Raw genomic sequence first — 21,879 nt, 5'->3', positions numbered from 1 at the left:
TCCTCCTTAAAATGTTTCAGGGGCAGATCCCAATGTATACAAAACTATGTGTATTACTATAACTAGGTAGGTGAGTAAGTGAGTGAAGTCGCTCAGTTGTGTCTGACTCTTGGTGACCCCATGGACTGTAGCCCACCAGGCTCCTCCATCCATGGAATTTTCTAGGCAAGAGTACTGGAGTGGGTTGCCATTTCCTTCTCCAAACTAGGTAGGTACGTCTGCTTAATTCTGGAGCGCAGTAATTGCAAGTCAACAGACACATTTCTCTAGTATCAGTATTATCAGTAAAGCTGATAAGGAACCAAGAAAAGGGATTCAAATAATATTGAGAAAGTTGGACATATAGCTGTAGAAGGGATATTTTTTAATGAATAATCAAATTTATGCCAACAAACATGAAAACCTAGATGAAATGGTCACTTTTCAGTAAAAATATAAATATTGATACAAGAAATAGAAAACATAGACTATATCCCCTAAAGAAGCTTAAACCCATGGTCATAAATCTGCTTGTAAACTCCAGGTCAAAATGGTTGTCAGGCTTGTCTTTGCAAAACTTGACCAGAGAAAAGAAAAAGAGGAAACATTCTCAACTTCTTTAATTAAGCCAGTATAATCTTGATATTAGCAAGAAGAATAAAGGAAAATTAAACCTTACAGATATAAGCATTCTAAATAAAATAATCACAAGCTAAATCAAATGTATCTAAAACAGAACCATCATGGATGGCCTAACAGGTTTATCCTAGGAGTGCAGCAATTAGAAATCTATTCGGAAATATGAATTAGAAAATCTGTTCATATTATTCACCACATTAACTGATGAGAAAAAAAAAGATCATTTCAAAATATAGATGATGCATGGCATTTGTTAAATTTTAGTATCCACTTAGGAGAAACCGCTTAGCAAGGAAAAGAGGATAAATTCAGGTTCTGTAATGTCAACACGGATGTATTTAATGTTAAGTACAAAACAAGAATGCTTGCCATTACAGCTTGTATTCTTCATTGTACTACTGATAGGCAACATAAGAGAAAACAAGATTAAAAATGAAAAAGTATTAGTTATTTCCCAGCCCATATGGTTCTATATACAGAAAATCCAGGAATCTCTAGGAATACTAGAAGTTATAAGAATACAGAAGGATTGCTGGATACACTCACTGATCAATATACGTAACTCCACAAAATCCCTACATTGCAGCAACAGCAGCTGGGCATATCTACCATGTATTGGCCTTTTTGGTGCCAGGCACTGTGACTATGTTCACATTATACAATAATAACAACAGTCTTATAGTTACATGTATCTTCTTCATTTTAACAAGTTTTAAACCTAGGGCTTGGTAGTTAAGTAACTTGCCAGAGGTCCTACCACTAGTTAAGTTAGACCAAGCTGGGACCACAACCCAATTCTTGTGACCCACCAAACCTGTCATGCTTTCAGACAGGAGGTGGTCTCATTTCCTCCCAGAAATGATAAAGAATAATAATAGTAATCTCTTGCTCCTGACCCCAGTTGTTTCTTTTTTGCTCTTTTAAGTGTTTTTTAATAGGAAAATTATTCTCACACTCTCAAGTTGTACAGAGAGCAATGGAGAACTAAATGGTCCTAGGAGAATTTCAGGATATTCTAGAATAAATAGATGGTGGCAGGCCTAACAGGACGGGGGCTACAAGGGGAACTGAGAGTGGGTACACGCCAGGGGCCGCCCAGCAGCACTGGGGCCCGGGTTCTATTGCGAGCAGCAGCACCCAATCCCTGCCCTGCTCACGCACTGCCTGCTGGGAGACGCGGCCGTGACACCTGCCGCAGAGAGGACAGAGGATGGCGTCGTCGTCGGGAGTTACCATGTTTCCCGTGTGCTTGTGAGATGGAAGAGAGATGTAATTCTTTAATGAAGACAGATCGGAGCCAAAACATTGCTGAACATTATAGTACATCACAGTTTCCTCAGTACCGCCCTTGAAAATGGATTTCATGTTCCTCATAGCAACAGCAGCAGGAGCTATAGCCACCCTTGCTGCTGCTGCTATTGCAGCACTGATTGTGGTAAAAAGTCTCAGTTCTTTTAAGAAGTGGACAAATAAGGACAATGAGCCTATGAAAAAACCTCGTAAAAAAGTCTTTCTCATGATACCAACAAACGGGAAACAGGAAACACATGAAGAATCAAGCAAGAAGCAACAGGAATCACACAAGGAATTGGGCAAGAAAGAAAAGGAAATCCCGGAAGAATTGAATGACAGGGAACAGAACTATGAAGAACCGAATGACGAGGAATGGGAAACCGACGAAGAACTGAACGACGACCAACAGGACCACAAAGAACCAAATGACAAGGAACAGGAAACCCACAAAGAACTGAACAAGAAGGAAGAAAACACTCAGGAAGAATTGAATGAAAAGGAACAGGGCAGCCAAACTTTGTAAGTGTTAACTATAACTTGGTTAAATTTCAGACACCACTACTTATCCTGATCAAAAGAAGAAAGCCACTTGAACTACTGGAGGCTTCTTCTCTGGGGACCAAAGGGTGGCGGCTATGCACAGGCTTGCCTGGTGTCACAGGACACACACACTTAATATTACTGTCCTGTAAAACTGGTTTTCAGAGGTAAGTAAGGGTTAGTGGAGGAGGCTGCTCCTTTTAGGATAAAGTGAGGGAAGTTATACCAAGGGAGAGTTGCATGCGTGTTGTTTCTTGACATTTTTTTTTTTTTTTGGTGTTTCAAGCCCTTGTTAGGCTGGGGTAAACTGTTCAGTCGGCTTTCACACAACATAGGACCCCTTTCCCTCGGGATCCGCGCGCCCCTGGGGAAGAGGCGAGGCGAGGCCACCGGCGGCCGCACAATGGGCGCCACCTCACAGAGCTGGGCGCGGCGGGCGGGCGGCGGGGCCGCGCGGCGGGACTGCAAGCGCGCTGGCTGGCAGCACATGGGCCCCTCGGGGCGGCGAGGCCGTCGGGTAGGTGCTGGTGTTGCGGGCGGGCCCCTCGGAGGAAAAGACCGAGGCGGCGGCGCCGAGCCAGCAACCGCCAGGCTGCGCGCCCGACGCCGGGCAGGCCCGGGCAGTGCCCTGCGGCTGCAGCACGCCGATGCCCAGTTGCCAAAACAACCCAAAGGGGTTCTTCCAAACACGTGGGCAAACCTCTGGCCGGGCCGGGGCTCGCACCTCGTCCAGCCGCAGTGCGCCCTGAAGCCGCGCGGTGGCGAGCCAACCGGCTCCGCTTCCCCTCCTCCTCTCCTGCCTGATCCTCCCCGCTCCCCCTTCTCCTCCCTCCCACTCCTGCTGGCTTAGCCGCCTCCATTTTCCAGATCTTTCTCGAACCCGCAGCTCCTCGGGCAGCCGTTGCCCGAGCGCTGACGGAAGAGGCCGAAGTCAGGGCCAGGAGCAGCCTCGGGCACGAAGGGGCAGCTCGCGCGCCGCCCCGGCGGCTGAGCGCGCAGGCGCAGACCCCAGTAACTGCCGGTTGGAGGCTGCCGAACCGCAGTGGAGAGAGACCTGGGCGGCGAAGGCTGCGGCGCGGGCGGCTTTCCCTTCCTCCAAGGTTCCCCGACGCGCTGCCCTAGATTTAATGCGCAGCGACTTGGGGTCATCTCTCCTTTGCTTCTCGTAGGAGTCGTAGTTCCAGGAGCAACAGCCCAGAAAAGGACGCGGTCCCCGCACCGAGGGCTTCTGCACCATCACCCCTACCTTTAGGCGGCGGGATGTCTGTGGTCGGCATTGACCTCGGCTTTCTCAACTGCTACATTGCAGTAGCGAGGAGTGGCGGCATCGAAACCATCGCCAATGAGTACAGCGACAGGTGTACGCCGTAAGTGCCCGGTCTGGTGGTAATCCTGGGAAACGTTTCCTCCCGACCCTCGCATTTGTCCCGCCTGCTGGTTTCTTCTGATGCGCCGAACTCTGAGATGACAGGTGCAGCCCATCAATTGCAGTCCGCGGGGTGGCGGGCCCAGGTGGGAGTCGGACTACCTCGCTCCGCAAAGCTTCTTTTCCTTCAAGGACAAGGGACTTAACTCGGATAGTTGGCGCATCTGTGTACCCACGCACCCCCCCCTCACCGCCTCCCCACCCCTCAGCCCCCGCGCGCGCCCACCACCACGCCTCGGTCCCCCGGCGGCCCTGCTTTAGTTTTCAGGAAAAGGATTGGTGCGGGACCACCACGACGTTCTGAACATTAGAAAAAGATCTTTAGTTCCCCCCTCGCCTGGCTTGTTTGGGATTATTGGCCGAGGGCAGGCATCCGCGCTCGCTCAGTAAAAAAATTCTTTATTGTTTCTCCCCTTCCTCCTTTGCCCATCTGTCAACGCCACAGCTTTCTCTCAGAAAAGTAAGAAATGAAAGCTTAGAATGCAAATGTCAGAATATGAGTTGCAGGTTCATCTGGCCCAGAAGGGCTTCTTTTGTTTGTTTTTTAAAAGAAGGGATTTTACCTCAGTGTCCTTGAGAATTGGGGGTAATCGGACGGGTTTCCAGGGGCGTAGGTTAGTGGTGCATTAATAGGGAGAGAATCAGGGATGGGAGTCATTGCCCACGTGTCGGTAATGTTCATCCATTAAAGGAAAGTAGTGGAGTTAGAACCTGTCGAAAGGGTATTTCTACAGAATGAATTGTTGGAGAGTCAGAGGCATCTGTCCTGTATAAACATGATTGTGAAGTGATTCTATTATGAACACTTGATGAAAGAATAGAAGGAGTGGCATTATGTCATGGAAACATGTATCCACATGTTTCATTGTTTCTGTGGCCTGGGAAGTTAGCAAATAATATAATTAAGTAAGACAGGGATATGAAAAACTAGCTTCTTATTGTAGATTCCTGTTACTGGTAATTTTATGAGGTAACTAACTGCCAGTGTCTTATTTTCTATGGTTAAGCAACCAAACATGTTGATTTGACCTTTCTGAATGGTCCAAAATATACTACTTTAAACATAAGACTAATCTTGTCCAAGATCAGTGTTAAGCTAAGCCTTTAAATAATTATATTGCTAATCTTTTATGAATAAATTACGTCAAGGAGGTTTTGACGATAGTTTACTTGGAGCAGTTTGTGCTTTAGTTTCTTTTAAAGAATATTCTAGAAGATTTATACCACCTTTTTCTAGATATATGCATTATATTTCTTTTGCTGAAATTCCTGTATACTTACAGTCTCAAACGTGAGCATAGGTCAGTTAATATTCATAGTACTGTTAGAACTCTTGCTTCTTTTTACATCTTTCTCTGGCTTTATGCACAATGAGACAGTGAAGCGTAAATTGTGAACTACTGATGACTTCATCTCTACAGCGTTTTAAGTCACAGCAGATATGGGCTTCTGCCAGAAAAGGACTAGGAAATTCCACTCTCCTCTTTCATCAGAGTAAAGGTTAATGCGGGCAGTTTTTGGCTTCAGGAACTTAGCCTATAGAGAAAAAATGAGAGGTCGGATGGATGTTCCCCTTACCTTTTTAAAGCCTTATCCTAAAAGATCAGAAACCAGAATTGTAAAACAGATACTGCATTTCTAGGCTCAAAAATCTTATTAGTGGTTCCATGACTCTTTAAATTTAAAGAGCCTGGCCACACTTTCAAAGAGAGTTCTTTAGAAATTAGGCTTGCTCATTTAAGTCTTGTAAAGTCTCTGTTAATCTTCTTAAGCACATTGGCAAATTCTGTGTGGCTGAGGTTATCTTTCTGATTTGTATGTAAGAGAATCACTTCTAATATCTAGATTTAATGAGGCTAAACCAAAGTAGAACGTTCTAAAAGTGGAAGGATTGTATCCCTCGCTTGTATCAGCAACTCTGCCCTTCTTTCTGGAGTTGTATACTGTCGTGTGTTTCAGGAGTATACCTTTTCTTGTTGTTGAACTAGTACTTCATTGTAGTCTGGTGCTCTTACAGTGTGTGTTTACTTTGTGGGGCTTACGTTATTGAGCGAAAACATAGCCCTTCCTGATTCCTAAATGTTTATTCATTAATGCCTATCTTGCAAAAAGCGTAACTACTGGAGGACCTGAAACTTTTCTGATATACCACAGTATTTAATAATACATATAAACTAGCTTTGCAAAAAAAAAAAATTCTTTGTGTGTCCTTTTGCTAACATCAATGTAATATGCCAAAGGCATTGCTAAGATGCAAATACATTTTAAAAAGATCGTGTGGGAAAAAAAGTAGAAAATGTTTGATTTAGTTGGTTTCAGCATCCACACTTTTTCACATTTCATTCTTTAATATACATAATTATGTATGCATGGGAGAATCCTATGTATAAACCAAGGACAATTTAATGAAAAAGATAATTAAGTTTTGGCCTATAGTGGGCTACAGTCCATGGGATTGCAAAGAGTCAGACACAGCTGAAGTGGCTTAGCACATAGCACTCAATTTCAGTGTTTGTATAATTAAACACTGAATTTCCTTATTATCCCTTATTGGTATTCAGGTTGTTTATATTTTCTTTTTATAAGCAGTGCTGCAATAACTATATTTGTAACTAAATTTTTGACCCTTAATTCCTTCAAGTAAGCTTCTAGAATTAGAATTACTGAGTGTGCACATTTTTCAGGCCTTGAATATGTTTATATTCTTCAATTAAGTGTAGATGTAGGGATTGGAATTTCCATCTCAGACTCAGTTATATCAAAGTGGTTAGTTTCACACATGGGAAAAGAAAACTGGAGCCAGAAATCCTCATTCAATATCAGATTAAAGCATGTGGTCAGATAAAACATCAGTTCAGTCACGCAGTTGTGTCTTGACTCTTTGCGACACCATGGACTGCAGCACACCAGGCTTCTCTGTCCATCACCAACTCCTGGAGCTTGCCTCAAACTCATGTCCAGTGAGTCGGTGATGACATCCAACCATCTCATCCTCTGTCGTCCCCTTCTCCTCCTGCCTTCAGTCTTTCCCAGCATCAGGTGGCCAGAGAACTTTAGCATCAGTCCTTCCAATGAATATTCAGGACTGATCTCCTTTAGGATGGACTGGTTGGATCTCCTTGCTGTCCAAAGGACTCTCAGCAGTCTTCTCCAACGCCACAGTTTAAAAGCATCAATTTTCGGTGCTCAGCTTTCTTTATGATCCAACTCTCACAGCTAAAACATGCTCCCTGCATTTTAAATTGATATTTAGTGATGATTTCTATGGGCTTAGCATTGTTCGCACTGGCATATGTATCACATCAATTCTATGAGTTTGATAATACTAGCTATCTTTTTTCCTAAGAAGCCTTAAGCAAAATTAAATATCTTGGCCAAGAAATAGCAGTGAAATGGATTTAGTTTCAGGCTTCTTTGACCCCAGAAACCCAGTGCCCTTACATTATCTGTTGGCATACAGATGGTATCTATATATTGGGCAATGGGCTGTATTGGAACAAATTATCTGTCTGGGCATTTACTGTATAGAGAAGCATCAGTAAAGTCATCTGTTACTGTCTAGTTTCTAAGAAATATTATCTTGTTTTAAAATGTTATTTTAGTATGCTTTTAAGTTATTTTAAGAAGATATAAAAATCTTGTTTCAATTTAGAAATTGATATAAAAGTAGGTACACAAAATGTTAGTGCAAAACTATGGAGGAAAGCGGTGTGGAAAGACTATTAATAGTGGGTATTTCTTGGAAGTAGATTATAGAAGTGTCTCTTAATACATAGTCTGTAATGTTTTGAATTTTTATGAACTTAATTTACAATAAAGAAAATGGATCTTTTAATCAAACTTATTTCAAGACATTTTTGTTAGATGTATATATTCGTTTTACTATTAAAATTCTGCAGGATCCAACTTAGCAGACTAAACAGTTCTCTGGTTTTCTGTCCTTATCAACATACGTATAATCTGAAAATATGGGAAAATATTATTTATACACCACATCTCAGATATGTGAGATGTCCTGTTCAATGCACAAAAGTAGAAATCACTTACCTTGAGATACTGAAAATAAAAAATTTTTCTACATGGAAAACGGGAAACTCCAGACATTAACAGTGACTTGCTGGGTAGGAGGACTTTTTAATAGTAATAGCAGTTCAGGTTAGGAGAAAATTTTTACATTTTTAAAATTATTTATTCTTTGTATCATATGAAATGGTTTTGTTTGTATGTTCTGTGAGATTACATTAATTTAAAGTATTTTAAATACTGAAGAATTACATAAAGTATATCTCCTCTGTCTCTTCCCAGCTACCTCCTAAACTTTAATATGTGTGTTTCTATACATAGTGAGTATATGTATTAAACTGGGATTTTTTTTAGCAAAAGTAGAATTACATTTATATATTCTGCAGTTGGCTTTTTCAAAATATAATGTGAACATCTCAAATTAGCTCATATGACTCTACCTCATTCTTCTTAATGTATGTACAGTATTCCATTTATCTGTACATGTCTATTAGTGTGTGTTACAAAGTATTTTGCTGTTGACAAACAAAAATTCAGTGAAATTTTTTTTAAATGAAATTGTGCCTAAATGAGTGGATGGGCAGACGTCCCACACTTTAACATGGCCAAAGCTAGTACTATGAAATCTTTTAGTATGAATATTATCCACAAAACAAAATGAATCTCTAGTCATTGCCTTGAATTTGTAGCTGAAAAATTCTGAAAAAATTCTAGAAGGCAGGAATGATAGGTACAAATTACATAATATACATTGAGTTTAAGATGTTTAACATGCCTTTTAGTATGTGATTAGTATGAGGTTAGGTTTCCCTGATAGCTCAATTGGTAAAGAATCTGCCTGCAGTGCAGAAGACCCCAATTCAATTCCTGGGCCGGGAAGGTCTGCTGGAGAAAGGGATAGGCTACCCGTACCCACTCCAGTATTCTTGGGCTTCCCTTGTGGCTCAGCTGGTAAAGAATCTGTTTGCAATGTGGGAGACCTAGGTTCAATCCCTGGATTGGGAGGATCCCCTGGAGAAGGGAAAGGATATCCACACCAGTATTCTGGCCTGGAGAATTCCATGGACTCTATAGTCCATGAGATCACAAAGAGTCAGACACAACTGAGCGACTTTCACTTCACTTAGTGTGTGGTCATTATAATACAAATTAATGAGCATAGCTATGTTCTAATTAAATTTTATTTACAAAAATTTGTAGTAAGTGGTAATTTGCAAATCTTTGTTCTAGGCAGTCATAATAAAAATGACAAAATTATTATGCATTGTTATTTGTCTTTGAACTGATGAATTTTGAGTAAGATAATCAGTTTTCAAAATACTGTAATAATTAAACAGTGTGTCTAATTTAAAGTACCTAATCAGCTTTTTAAATAAAAATTAAATCAGCTATGTAAATGTGTGTGTGATTTCTGTAGGGGCTTTCCAAGTGGGACAGTGGTATAGAATCTGCCTGCCAATGCAGGAAATGAGGGTTCAATCCCTGGGTTGGGAACATCCCCTAGAGTAGGAAATGGCAACCCATTCTAGTATTCTTGCTTGGGAAACCCCATGGACAGAGATGTCCAGAAGGCTACAATCAGTGGGGTCACAGTAGGACATAACGTGAGCACACACACACATGCAGCAGATTTCTGTTGATGGTTTTAAGTTAAGAACAAATTTAATTTGGGAGTTATGCTTATTAGAAGCATTTGGAGACTACTAAAGGAATTTTTGTTTTTATATGTTAAAATATTTTATTCATTGTCCATATTGAAAGATTGAAAAGTTTATATTATTACTAAATCATAGGTGTCTAAAAATTGTATATTTCTAAGCATTAGTTGCTCAGTCGTGTTGGACTCTTTGAGACCCCAGGGACTGTAGACCACCAAGCTCCTCTGTCCATGGGATTCTGCAGGCAAGAATATTGGAGTGGGTTCCTGTTTCCTAGTCTAATATTTCTAAGTAGCAAACTAAAAAAGAAATGGTAACAATCATTCCTTTACTTTTTTTTCCAGATAGTTAAGTTTGAGAAATAATAATCACATGTTTTCTTTACTGTCACAGTCTCAAATCCTTAATTTGTTTAGAGGCATTGAAATAGAAAAGAATGTTTTCCTCAGCTTATTTGAACCACTAAGGGATTACTTTGTACAGAACACTATTTGGGAAATGATGCAGTGGTTTTCAGCTGGAGGAGATTTTGTACCCTAGGGTGCATCTGACAATGTCTGAAGATACTTGCAGTTGTCACACTGGGAGAAGGAACAGAAGAGAGCTAATATCTAGCAGGTAGAGGCCAGAGATGCTTCTAAAATCCTACAGTGCACAAAATTGCCCTGGTCCCTCAACAAAAAATCAGCCCCAAATGTCAGTAGTACCAAGATTGAGAAACCCTGCTCTATAGACATCATGGCAGCTATAGTTGAAAGGAGTTCCTCAGCGGTTGACAGTCTGATTCAGAGCCAAATTGGCTGTGTAAGGAACAAACCCCTTATTTAAACCAATTGATTGTCCTCTTATATTATTAATTCAGCTATTGTATTTCTTTGCATCTACTCAGTGATAGCAGAGACTATAAATAGTAATTGTGATCTTATGGAACTGACAAGGGAAAGTGGAAATTTCTAAAAATAGGGCTATTTTAAAAGTGTCAGTGATAAGATCAAGAGGTTTTGATTCCTTAGTGGAGATTTACAAAGAAGCAAACAAATCTAGAGTGTTGACCTCTTAGGTGAGAAGTTTGATGGTCTGTTGGCAGTGTGTGTGTTCTCCAACCTAACCATGCTTGGCTTTATAAGAAAGACAGTTAATTTTAGATTTTAGGGGAAAATACAAATATAGCTTTCTTAAGTAACATCCTGTCTTTTGATTTTTATGCCCCTCGTCTACTAAAAGTTATACAGAACATTTAGAAGTTCTGCTTATTTGTTTAATTTTGTGGCATTCTTTGAGAGTCTAGGACTACTGTTACAATGGCAACATCAGCCTAAATATAATGGATTTAAGCTGCATTGTAAACTCTTTTTTTTTTCCTTTTAGGTATAAAATGGATTTTCTAAATAGTAGTTGAAATAATCTATAAAAAGTATAATTGGATTTTGTGATATATAGTTGGATAAACTGTTGAATATCCTTTTCTAGAAAAACTTTTGTGTCAACCTAATATATAGTATAATATGTCTGTTTGCCTTGGTATTACTGAAAATTAGGTAAAAGTTTTGAAAGAGAATAGGTATTTAAATTATACTTTGATTTTTCTGAAAATCCTTGACAGATACTTATATAATGGCTGTGCTATAGAATCTTTTGGGGAAAAAAAATTTGAGGGAATTTGAAGACCTTTAGTATGTGAGAAGGACCTTTAGCTAGAGAAAGAAATGGCAACCCACTTTATTATTCTTGCTTAGAGAACGCCATGGACAGAGGAGTCTTGTGAGCTACAGTTCGTGGGGTTGCAGGGAGTCAGATATGACTGAAGCAACTTGGCACGCATGCAGTATGTGAGGAGAGTTTTCTTTGTATTGAAACTGGGTATTTCCAAGTTATAACATTAAATTTTTGAACTTTACAAGTTGTCTGCTTTTAACCTGAAGAGAATGTCTGATAATGATAACTGTGGCTTTCTTCATGAGAAGATATAGGCATAAAACATATTTCAGTGAATACAGCACTGAATACAGCAAATACAGTGAATACAGCAATAAATGATAGTTGAATCAATCTTACTTGGATCTAAGAGTTTTAACAGAAGTTTAACTCTTGGAATCAACCTAAGATTTTCTGTGCATTAAAGTAATGATATCCTTGTGCTGAAAAATTAAGTTTTTCAAAGGGTATCCAGATAATGGAGTTGACAGCAAAATGGGTCTCAACTCCCAAAATAAAGCTGGCCAAGAGATGGCAAGTCCGTATTTTCTCTGATGAGTTTAGAATGGAATGCCAACCATCTACATGGATTTCTGTATCAGGCATGCAAAGTCTACTCTGGCAGAGACTATGTTGAATCAAGGAATTATTTGCAAGAAAAATGAAGGTGTCACCTGAACCACTGATTCTTAATATATCCTGTTTACCTATTTTTACCAGATCACAATTAAAAGTAACTTCGATTCCATCGTATATCAGTTCATCACATTTAACATTTAGTTCTAAATAAATACCTCCTTGGATGTATCAAAGGCACTTCAACCTCAACATAGCCAAAATAGAACTTGTGATGGTCCATCCCCAAACAGTCCCTCTTACAGCATTTTCTGTCTTATTGCATGGCACAACTATCTACCCTCCAATGCAAACTGGAAACCTGTATGTTATTCCTGTTACTTACCTCTCCCTATTACCTATTCCAGCACTATTCAGTAAAAATAAATATAATATATGTGAGCCACATACATAATTTAAAATATTCTAATAGTTTCAATAAAAATACAGACAAAATTAATTTTAATATACTTGATTTAACTCAGTATATTCAAAATCTTATTTCAGCATGTAATCAGTGTTTTTAAGTTAATAAGATATTGTTTCATACTTTAAGTACATCTCGATTCAGACTAGCTGCACTGGGGCCCCAGTGGTATAGTCAGTTAGCGCACATTACTTATACAGACTAGCTGCATTTGATGTGCGTAATAGCCGTGTGTTTCTGGTGGCTGCCTGTTGCACTCTGAAGATCTAGTTCATCACCAAGTCCTTTGAGTTTTAGCTCCTAAAATCTCTTACTTCTTTTCCTTTTATCTCAACTGCCACTGTCCTGATAAGAGATTATTGATGACTTCTAGTGCTACTCCCATTCCTATAGTGTAAATGACCTCTGCCAAACACTCCCCTAGTTGAATCTGTCATTGTTTACTTTTCTTTCAAATCTCATCATTTTCTCAGGTAGGCCATCCCTGATCCTCCTCTTTTAGGTCAATTCCTGTTATTGTCGACTCTTCATTGCCATGTGTGCTCATTTGGGTACCGCTAGTTTACTTTGTACATTGGAGTGAGTCTACAGCAATGTAAGTGCCAGGGGAGCCATTATGATGTCTGACTTTTTGCCCCTCATTATTATAGATCTACTTACCCAACAGAGTGCCAGGCATGTAGTAGTTACTCAGCATTCATCTGTTAAATTGACAAACTTAACTGCTTGCCTTTACTGAGAATCCAGTGTCTGCAATGTAATAGTATCTTGTTCAGCCCTTGAAAAGCACTGTTCTGGGATCTTTCCTTTTCAGTTTATATAATACATATACACATATGTATATACATACACACACATATATTTTAAAGCATGGCGTGTTCTTTCTGCTATTCAAAAGCTTTTAATGATCTCTTAAAACCTAATTATATTTCACATTTATAATATATCATTTAAGACACTATATAATCTGGCCCCGATAGATCTACCAAAATGTGCTATGAAACTAGTAAAGTTGCATTCTTCCTAGTCTCCAAATGAGCATTACCCTTCGGAGCCATTTTTCCATTCATTCAGTAAGTACCTTGGTTATGTACCAGACACTGTACAGATAGCAGTGTTATCCAGTAGAACTTCCTATTCTACAGTATATGTTCTATGTGCTTTCTGTTTTTTGCATATCCAATAGCCACATGTAGCTTTGAAACACTCGAAAATTGAGCCCTTGAAATGTGACTGATTTTTAATTTTAGTCAGTTTAAATTTTACTAGCTAGTGGCTACCATACTGGATACTGCAGATCAAGGCAATGAGACATATATTATCTACCCACACAGAGTTTACACCCCAATGTGGATATATAGTCAGTAAAAAAAAAAATTGTATCAAATGGTGATACATTTATGAAAAATGAGGAAACAGAAGATGTGTGTGTTGGGGAGGAGCGAGAATGTTGTTTATGTAAGAGAGAAAAGGTATTTCTATTAAGCTGATACTTGAGCCAGAGACATGAAATGAGAGCTCAAAGCCTGTGTTCCAGAGAGAATAGCATGTACAAAGGCCCTGAGGCAGAAATGTACTTGCCCTGCTGTAGAAATAGCAAGGAGACTTCTGTGCCTAGATTGAAGTTACAGGGTAGAGCAGCTACAAAGCAAACCATGGCTGTTTATTGGCTGTTGGGGAAATAGGACACCATTGCAGGGTTTTTAGCAGAGGACTTTGTCTTTAAAAGATCACTCAGGCTGTTATATTGAGAATAGGTGGTATACCTATGTACTGGTAATGTCCTTTTCCATAAAACCAGATACATATTAAAATGCTTTCTTTTCTTTCAAGTCTTAATTAAGAAATCACATCTTCTACTTGCTTTTCCTAAGCCATATTATCTACAAGTGATTATTCTCTTTTTTTGCTAGTATCATTCATAATTTTATATGTTAATTTTCTTGATAGACTAAATTCTCCAAGCACATTGGATTGTAGCTAGTATAAACACAATGCCTGTAAATATTTGTTGATTGAATGAATTACACCTGAATTACAATCTGTAATTAATATTGAAACCATGGAAACATTTTCTTGAATCACAGCATGAAATGGTTTTTTGATAAAAATGGTACTCTACACTTTTATAAGCAGAATTATTAATACATTTAAATGCAGGAATGAAAACAACATATTTACCTATCAGTTCAGTTCAGTTGCTCAGTCATGTCCAACTCTTTGCGACCCCATGGACTGCAATACTCCAGGCCTCCCTGTCCATCACCAACTCCTGGAGTTTACTCAAACTCATGTCTGTTGAGTCAGTGATGCCACCCAACCATCTCATCCTCTGTCATCTCCTTCTCCTGCCTTCAGTCTTTCCCAGAATCAGGGTCTCTTCAAATGAGTCAGTTTTTCACATCAGGTGGCTAAAATATTGGAGTTTCAGCTTCAGCATCAGTCCTTGCAATGAATATTCAGAACTGATTCCTTTTAGGATGGACTGATTGGATCTCTTTGCAGTCCAAGGGACTCTCAAGAGTCTTCTCCAACATCACAGTTCAAAAGCATCAATTCTTCGGCGCTCAGTTTTCTTTGTAGTCTAACTCTCACATCCATACGTGACCACTGGAAAAACCATAGCTTTGACTAGATGGACCTTTGTTGGCAGCACAATGTCTCTGCTTTTTAATATGCTGTCTGTGTTGCGCATAACTTTTCTTCCAAGGAGCAAGTGTCTTTTAATTTCATGGCTGCAATCACCATCTGCAGTGATTTTGGAGCCCAAGAAAATAAAGTGTCTCACTGTTTCCCCACCTATTTGCCACGAAGTGATGGGACTGGATGCCATGATCTTAGTTTTCTGAATGTTGAGCTTTAAGCCAACTTTTTCACTCTCCTCTTTCACTTTCATCAAGAGGTTTTTTAGTTCCTCTTCACTTTCTGCCATAAGGGTGGTGTCATCTGCGTATCTGAGGTTATTGATATTTCTCCCAGCAGTCTTGATTCCAGCTTGTGCTGCTTCCAGCCCAGGGTTTCTTATGATGTACTCTGCATAGAAGTTAAATAAGCAGGGTGACAATATACAGCCTTGACGAACTCCTTTTCCTATTTGGAACCAGTCTGTTGTTCCATGTCCAGTTCTGACTGTTGCTTCCTGACTTGCATACAGGTTTCTCAAGAGGCAGGTCAGGCAATCTGGTATTCCCATCTCTTTAAGAATTTTCCACACAGTCAAAGGCTTTGCATAGTCAATAAAGCAGAAGTAGATGTTTTTCTGGAACTCTCTTGCTTTTTCGATGATCAACAGATGTTGGCAATTTGATCTCTGGTTCCAGAGATGATTTACCTATAGTCAGTCACTAAATCCTCACACACCTCTCTGAGTAGGTATTATTATCAACACTGTCTTCCTGATGGGAAGCTGAGGCAAATAATGGTTAGGTAATTCCTACAAGGTTACTCAGCTGTTAAGTGGCAGAGCCAGGATTTAGATCCAAGTCATAGACTTACTGAAAATTTTGAAAAATAATTTAGGGACCAGTAAAATAATTTGGGGACCAATATAGTGTTGCCAACTATTAGCACACTTTTGTAAATTCTAACATTCTGACAACTATTCTATTACTTAGGAAAGTTTAAAAATATGTAAAATTCTGATTTCAATAACCTATTTTTTGAATACTACATGATTGTATTCATCCTTAAATTCATTTTTGTATAAAGAGAAGCACAGTAGTAGTACATTAATGTAAAAATACCTTGGGAACACTTTTTTTTTTTCCCTGTTCAGAGCGTGTATATCTTTGGGATCAAGAACACGAGCCATTGGAAATGCAGCTAAGAGCCAGGTGAGTTGTTAATGTAGATGTTTTGACTTATAAGAAGAATTAACTTCATAATGGCGGCTAAGCTCCCAGTTTATATAGTTAAAAGTTAAAAAAGAGAATAAAGAAATTGACAGATCCTAATATTTTTGTATCTTACTAAATATATTTTGCTTTGGATTGTAAAGTATTTCTTGAATTTTATTTTTTTAAAATTCTTAGTTGTGAGGTTAGGTTATGCTGTCAAATGGCGTCAGGTTTTCCTGGTATGGTCACTTTTAATGAGGGATATGCTATTTAGAGGAGAAGGCAGCGGCACCCCACTCCAGTACTCTTGCCTGGAAAATCCCATGGACAGAGGAGCCTGGTAGGCTGCAGTCCATGGGGTCACTAAGAGTCAGACACGACTGAGCGACTTCACTTTCACTCTTCACTTTCATACATTGGAGAAGGAAATGGCAACCCACTCCAGTGTTCTTGCCTAGAGAATCCCAGGGACGGGGGAGCCTGGTGGGCTACCGTCTATGGGGTCGCACAGAGTCGGACACGACTGAAGTGACACAGCAGCAGCAGCATGCTATCTAGAATACATACTTCTACAACAAGTGAATGATATCTTTGTTAAAGAAGGTGGGAAAAATTGGAGAAACTGGTTTCCAGAGTTAATTCTCTGTGGCTGCCACTTTACATGGAATCTGTTTAACTATTCGTATTTCTAGGCTTCTGAAATCCTTTTGCATAAAATATTCACTTTAACATTCCATGCTACAGGTTTATTTTTCTTAGACTTTGTTTATTGCCATGAACCAAATGCCCTTAACAGTTAGTTTTTACCTTTTAATATATACCTGGGTCTTTTCTTTATTACAAAATAACTGTTTAATGGAGCTATTTTTTTTTTCATGACTTTGTAGACATAATTGACTCATTTATCCAGGAATTGTTGTTAAGATTTTTTTAATCAAATTGTCTTACAGTCGGCCTGAGTGTGAATATGGTTTTTTCCTCCATTTTCATACTGCACATAACCAAATGTTTGTGCCCAAATGACCCCTTCACTAAAAGTTACTTCTCATCTTCTGGCTGATTTAAGGTATCATAGGGCTTAGAGTCTCTGAAGGAAGCAAACTATAAGTTATTTTTCCTAAAAAGCTAAAGAGATCAATATAGTAATTCAGCATCCCTGTAGTTTTCATCTTATAATTGAAGGTCACTAAGAGGATAGCAACTGGATCTCAGTGATATTCTGTAGTTTGAACTACATGTTCTAATTAAAGAAAAAACTACTTTGCCAAAATACAAGCTATTTACAAATGAAGACACATTAACTTAGCACCATGCTATATGGAAGGATTTTTAATTTACTAGCCTAGGAGAAGTTTTTAGCAGTGAAAGCAATGTAGTAATACGTGATAAAGTTCACAGAAGATATTTAGTGTAAAAGAAAAACAGGGTGATAAAAGACATAGTGTAAATATTAATAAAAACACAGATGAAAGTGGAAAGAATCAAAGATACTAATTCATTAGCCTGAAAGTCTTGAAGAAAGCCAAATAAATGAGTTGTAGATAGATTTTCATTGTATTTGAGAAGTTTTGTTCTTTTTTTTTCTTTCTTTTTTCTTTTTATTTATTTATTTTTTAATTTTATTTTATTTTTAAACTTTACAATATTGGTTCTGCCATATATCAAAATGAATCTGCCACAGGCATACATGTGTTCCCCATCCTGAACCCTCCTCCCTCCTCCCTCCCCATACCATCCCTCTGGGTCGTCCCAGTGCACCAGCCCCAGGCATCCAGTATTTGTTTTTAACATTCCAAGGGTAGGAGATAGTGGTTTCTATCAATTTGTTCAGTTGCTCTGTTGTGTCTGACTCTTTGTGACCCCATGGACTGCAGCACACCAGGCTTCCCTGTCCTTACGTCTCCTGGAGTTTGCTCAAGCGCATGTCCATTGAGTAGATGCCATCCAACCATCTCATCCTCTGTCGTCCCCTTCTCCTCCTGCCCTCAGTCTTTCCCAGCATCAGCATCTTTTCCAGTGCGTTGGCTCTTCAAATCAGGTGGCTAAAGTATTGGAGCTTCAGCTTTAGCATCAGTCCTTCCAATGAATATTCAGGGTTGATTTCCTTTAGGATTGACTGGTTTGACATCCTTGCTGTCCAAGGGGACTTCTATCAATTAGAAACCAGAAAATTAAATGATAGTGTGTAATTCTGAACTTATACAGATGTGTAGGATAAAGAGACTTGGTGATTCACAAATACTAGCGTAGTTTACTTTGCATTAATTCAGTAATTGATAAAAGTGTTTACTGCCAACAGATAGTCACGAATGTAAGAAATACAATTCACGGTTTCAAAAAACTTCATGGGCGATCTTTTGACGATCCTATTGTGCAAACTGAAAGGATCAGGCTTCCCTATGAGCTGCAGAAGATGCCGAATGGAAGTGCAGGGGTTAAGGTAAGTTTATATTCCCAGAATGCAAGCATTTGTTCAAATTAAAGAAACCAAATGCAGTAATATTGCCTATTTTTAAATACTTTAAAAAAATTTAACTTTTTTCCTTTAGGTGAAATACATGCATACCAAGAAACAGGCAGTTTTTGTAGTGTGCTTTAGTGACTGCACCAAAAAAAATCTGATATAGAATAATAATCTTTTTAATCCAAATACTTTTATTGTCAAGAAAAAGGTATTATTATTTGGAGAACTTTTAGAGGTGAACCATTTTTAAGGGACAAAGGCAGAGGCATATGTGATTTAGAAAAATAAGCCCAAAAGTATGTTAACTGCTATAATGAGTTTGCTCTAATTTAGAAGAATCTTGTGTTAGGAATATTAAAGCAAATTCTTCTTCCAAGTAAGAGATGGATTCTAGGTTTTGACTTCTATATCCTAAGACAGAGAGTTTTAGATTGGTTAACAAAAACTAACAGAATACCCCAAAACAGATAGATTGTATGACTTAGCAGTTCTACTCTTAGGTGTATATACATAAGAGAATTGAACCACTTGTGCACACAAAAATTTGTACACTAATGTTCATAATAACATTATTTATAATAGCCAAGAAGTGGGAACAAACCAAGTGTCCACCAGCTGATGAGTGTATGAACAAGATGTGGTATAGTTATCCAGTGGCAGTATTATCTGGCCATAAAAAGACAGTATCTAGAAAACATGCTAACTGGGGGGAGGAAAACAGATATAAAAGGCCACATATTTTGTGATTTCATTTGTGTGGCTCTCCAGAATCAATGCAAATCAGTAGACACAGAAAATAGACTTATGGTTGTTAGGAATTAAGGGTATCTCTACTTCTTAATTGTTAGGAATGGGTATCTCTACTTCTTCTGCTACTAATGGAGCACTCTTTTTAAGTTGATGAAAATGTACTACAATTAGTGATAATCAGTATACAACTTTGAACATACTAAAACCACTTAATTGCACACTTCAGAAGGATAAACTTTATGCAATAAGATTTATATCTCAGAGCTAAAAATTTTAATAGCTGATTTTCAAATTGATATATATGTTTTAAGGTGCACATATTTCCATGTTTAGAAGAGGGTTCTGACTACAGGATGGATGATGAATTGTAGTAAGGAGACATGAGACTTAACAATAGTTCAGAAAAAGACACGATAAGAGATTAAGGACAAATTGAAAATTAGGAAGTCATATTTTAGGTGAAATTTGTGGATCAAGATGTGCTGACTAGGAAGCTGATGGGTTATGATAGCAATAAATGTGATAAAGAGTAATGTTCACCTGTCCTTTAGATATGATAACTTCCAGTTAATGACTATGTGGAACAGTTTTATTCTAAACTACTTAAGTGTTTTATTCTTTAAAAAGAAAATTAAAAATTACGCTTTGTGAGTAGTTTGATTAAAAACAAAATAATTTTTACAGAAAGTCAAAACCTAATTTTTAAGTGATATAATTTTTATGCAGTTATAGTGAGTGCATGTAAGCTGGTTGAAGAGGCTTTGAAAACATCACTCAACCATGTGTTGAACTAAGTTTCTTCATCCTTTGAAGATCTTTAGCATTCAGTGCCTCAAGCAGTTTATCCATTTATTTACTCTGACGTTTGTTTGAATATGCTTTAATGTTTATTTCATCTAACTTTTATATTCTTCAAAATAACTCTGTATTGTTGTGCCTCCTATAATCAGACTAAGACACATGGTACTTGATTCATTTTTCCTTATTTTGGTATGCTTCATTTCTTCCTATGTTTATCTTTTTTTTATTATTATTTTTTTTTTATTCAATTTTAATTAAAAAAAAATTATACATGTGTTCCCCATCCTGAACCCTCCTCCCTCCTACCTCCCCATACCATCCCTCTGGGTCGTCCCAGTGCACCAGCCCCAAGCATCCAGCATCGTGCATTGAACTCTTCCTATGTTTAAATTTCACATAATTTCATGTAATTCTTGGTTTTAAACTTACCTGTAAATTGATTTGGAAACAAATGGGTATCAAGTTTAGGTCTGTTTCATTGTAAATATTATATAGTTATTCATATTTACACAGTTAAATAAATACCTACATTGTACTGCCTGAGAAGTTCTTTAAAGCTCTTCCAAAGTTTAGTGTTTTAGTATAAAATTATTTGCTTTTGGGGATACAGAGATTAAATACATAGCCTTTTCTTATGTAAATTAGTTGTAGTTATTGTATGGGTTCTAAGTTAACTTTCTATTGCTTATAAATATTGTGGTTGTCATTATGAAAGAGTTTGCTTATTTGAATAAAGCATAGTATTCCTTGGTCAAGCACTGTAAAGTTTCATTTTATGTGCTTAAATTCAAACTAGTCAAACCTGTGTATGAAATTGTTATTTTTTTAAATTTAAAAATTCCATGTATGCATCTCTAATGTTTAATTATCCCCTGAGGCCTTGGTAATTATCCCCTGAGGCCTTGGAGTAATACATATATAGTTTCTTTTTTTAAATAAAATTTTTTTTCCTGTGTTCTCATTTTCTTTTCACAAAACTGTATTACTAAAGTTTTCATTTTAAAGAAAGATAATTTGACCTTTTACCCCTTATTTGTTTACAAGAATAGTAAATGATAAAACTTGCTTTTGTGGGAGACGGGGATCTGGTTGTAATACTATGTAATACTATGGGTAAGGCACTGGAACTTCAGAGATGAGATATGATGATACTAGAGCAATATTTTTGGTATGTAAGTTCATTGAGTTAGGACTCTGCCTTTTTCATTAAATACTAGATGAAATACTAGATGAATAAATGACTCATTAAATATCTCCACTTGGGCTTCAGGTGCGATACCTAGAAGAAGAAAGACCTTTTGCAATTGAGCAGGTTACTGGGATGCTGTTGGCTAAGCTTAAAGAGACTTCAGAAAATGCTTTGAAGAAACCAGTGGCTGACTGTGTGATTTCAGTAAGTTTTACCTCAGTACTGAACACTCTTGAATCATATTTTCCAGTATATTAATGTTATATGGAAATGTTTTTCTTCCCTTATCTAGTAAATAACCTCCAATTTTTTCATTCAGGAATGAGTTTCCCATAAAGTTAATTGTGATAATCAGCTAATCTTTAAAGAAAAAAACTAATGTATGTGATTAATTGGTGATTGCTGTACCTGCCACTTACCCTTAAGAATCTTTCTAGGTGGCGCTTAAACATCCCAGCTTCAGGGAACCTTAACACTTACATCAAAGGTTGAAAATGCCCAGTTGGAAATTTGAGATTGTGTATATTCTGTATCCGGAAGAAAG

At 38.1% G+C, this 21,879-nt stretch overlaps 1 protein-coding gene across 2 annotated transcripts in view; it reads left to right on the top strand.

The window, feature by feature from the left end:
- The first annotated feature begins 1,812 nt into the window (after window positions 1-1,812).
- Window positions 1,813-21,879, top strand: part of HSPA4L (heat shock protein family A (Hsp70) member 4 like) — a 63,453-nt gene continuing 43,386 nt past the window's right edge. The window contains exons 1-5 of one of the 2 annotated variants that reach the window (XM_070769123.1): window positions 1,813-2,430; window positions 3,621-3,818; window positions 16,071-16,128; window positions 18,431-18,571; window positions 21,417-21,539. In XM_070769123.1, coding sequence (XP_070625224.1) covers window positions 1,973-2,430; window positions 3,621-3,818; window positions 16,071-16,128; window positions 18,431-18,571; window positions 21,417-21,539 — 978 coding nt within the window. In that variant the 5' untranslated portion in view covers window positions 1,813-1,972. Of the gene's footprint in view, window positions 2,431-2,950; window positions 2,969-3,620; window positions 3,819-16,070; window positions 16,129-18,430; window positions 18,572-21,416; window positions 21,540-21,879 lie in introns of those variants that run through there. The other variant, XM_070769124.1, reaches the window with a different exon arrangement.

The sequence above is a fragment of the Bos indicus genome, chromosome 17 (assembly GCF_029378745.1).
Source record: "Bos indicus isolate NIAB-ARS_2022 breed Sahiwal x Tharparkar chromosome 17, NIAB-ARS_B.indTharparkar_mat_pri_1.0, whole genome shotgun sequence".
In the NCBI taxonomy this organism is placed as follows: domain Eukaryota; kingdom Metazoa; phylum Chordata; class Mammalia; order Artiodactyla; family Bovidae; genus Bos; species Bos indicus.
Note: the sequence above shows the minus strand (reverse complement) of the source record. Positions and strands in the feature narration are given on the sequence as shown.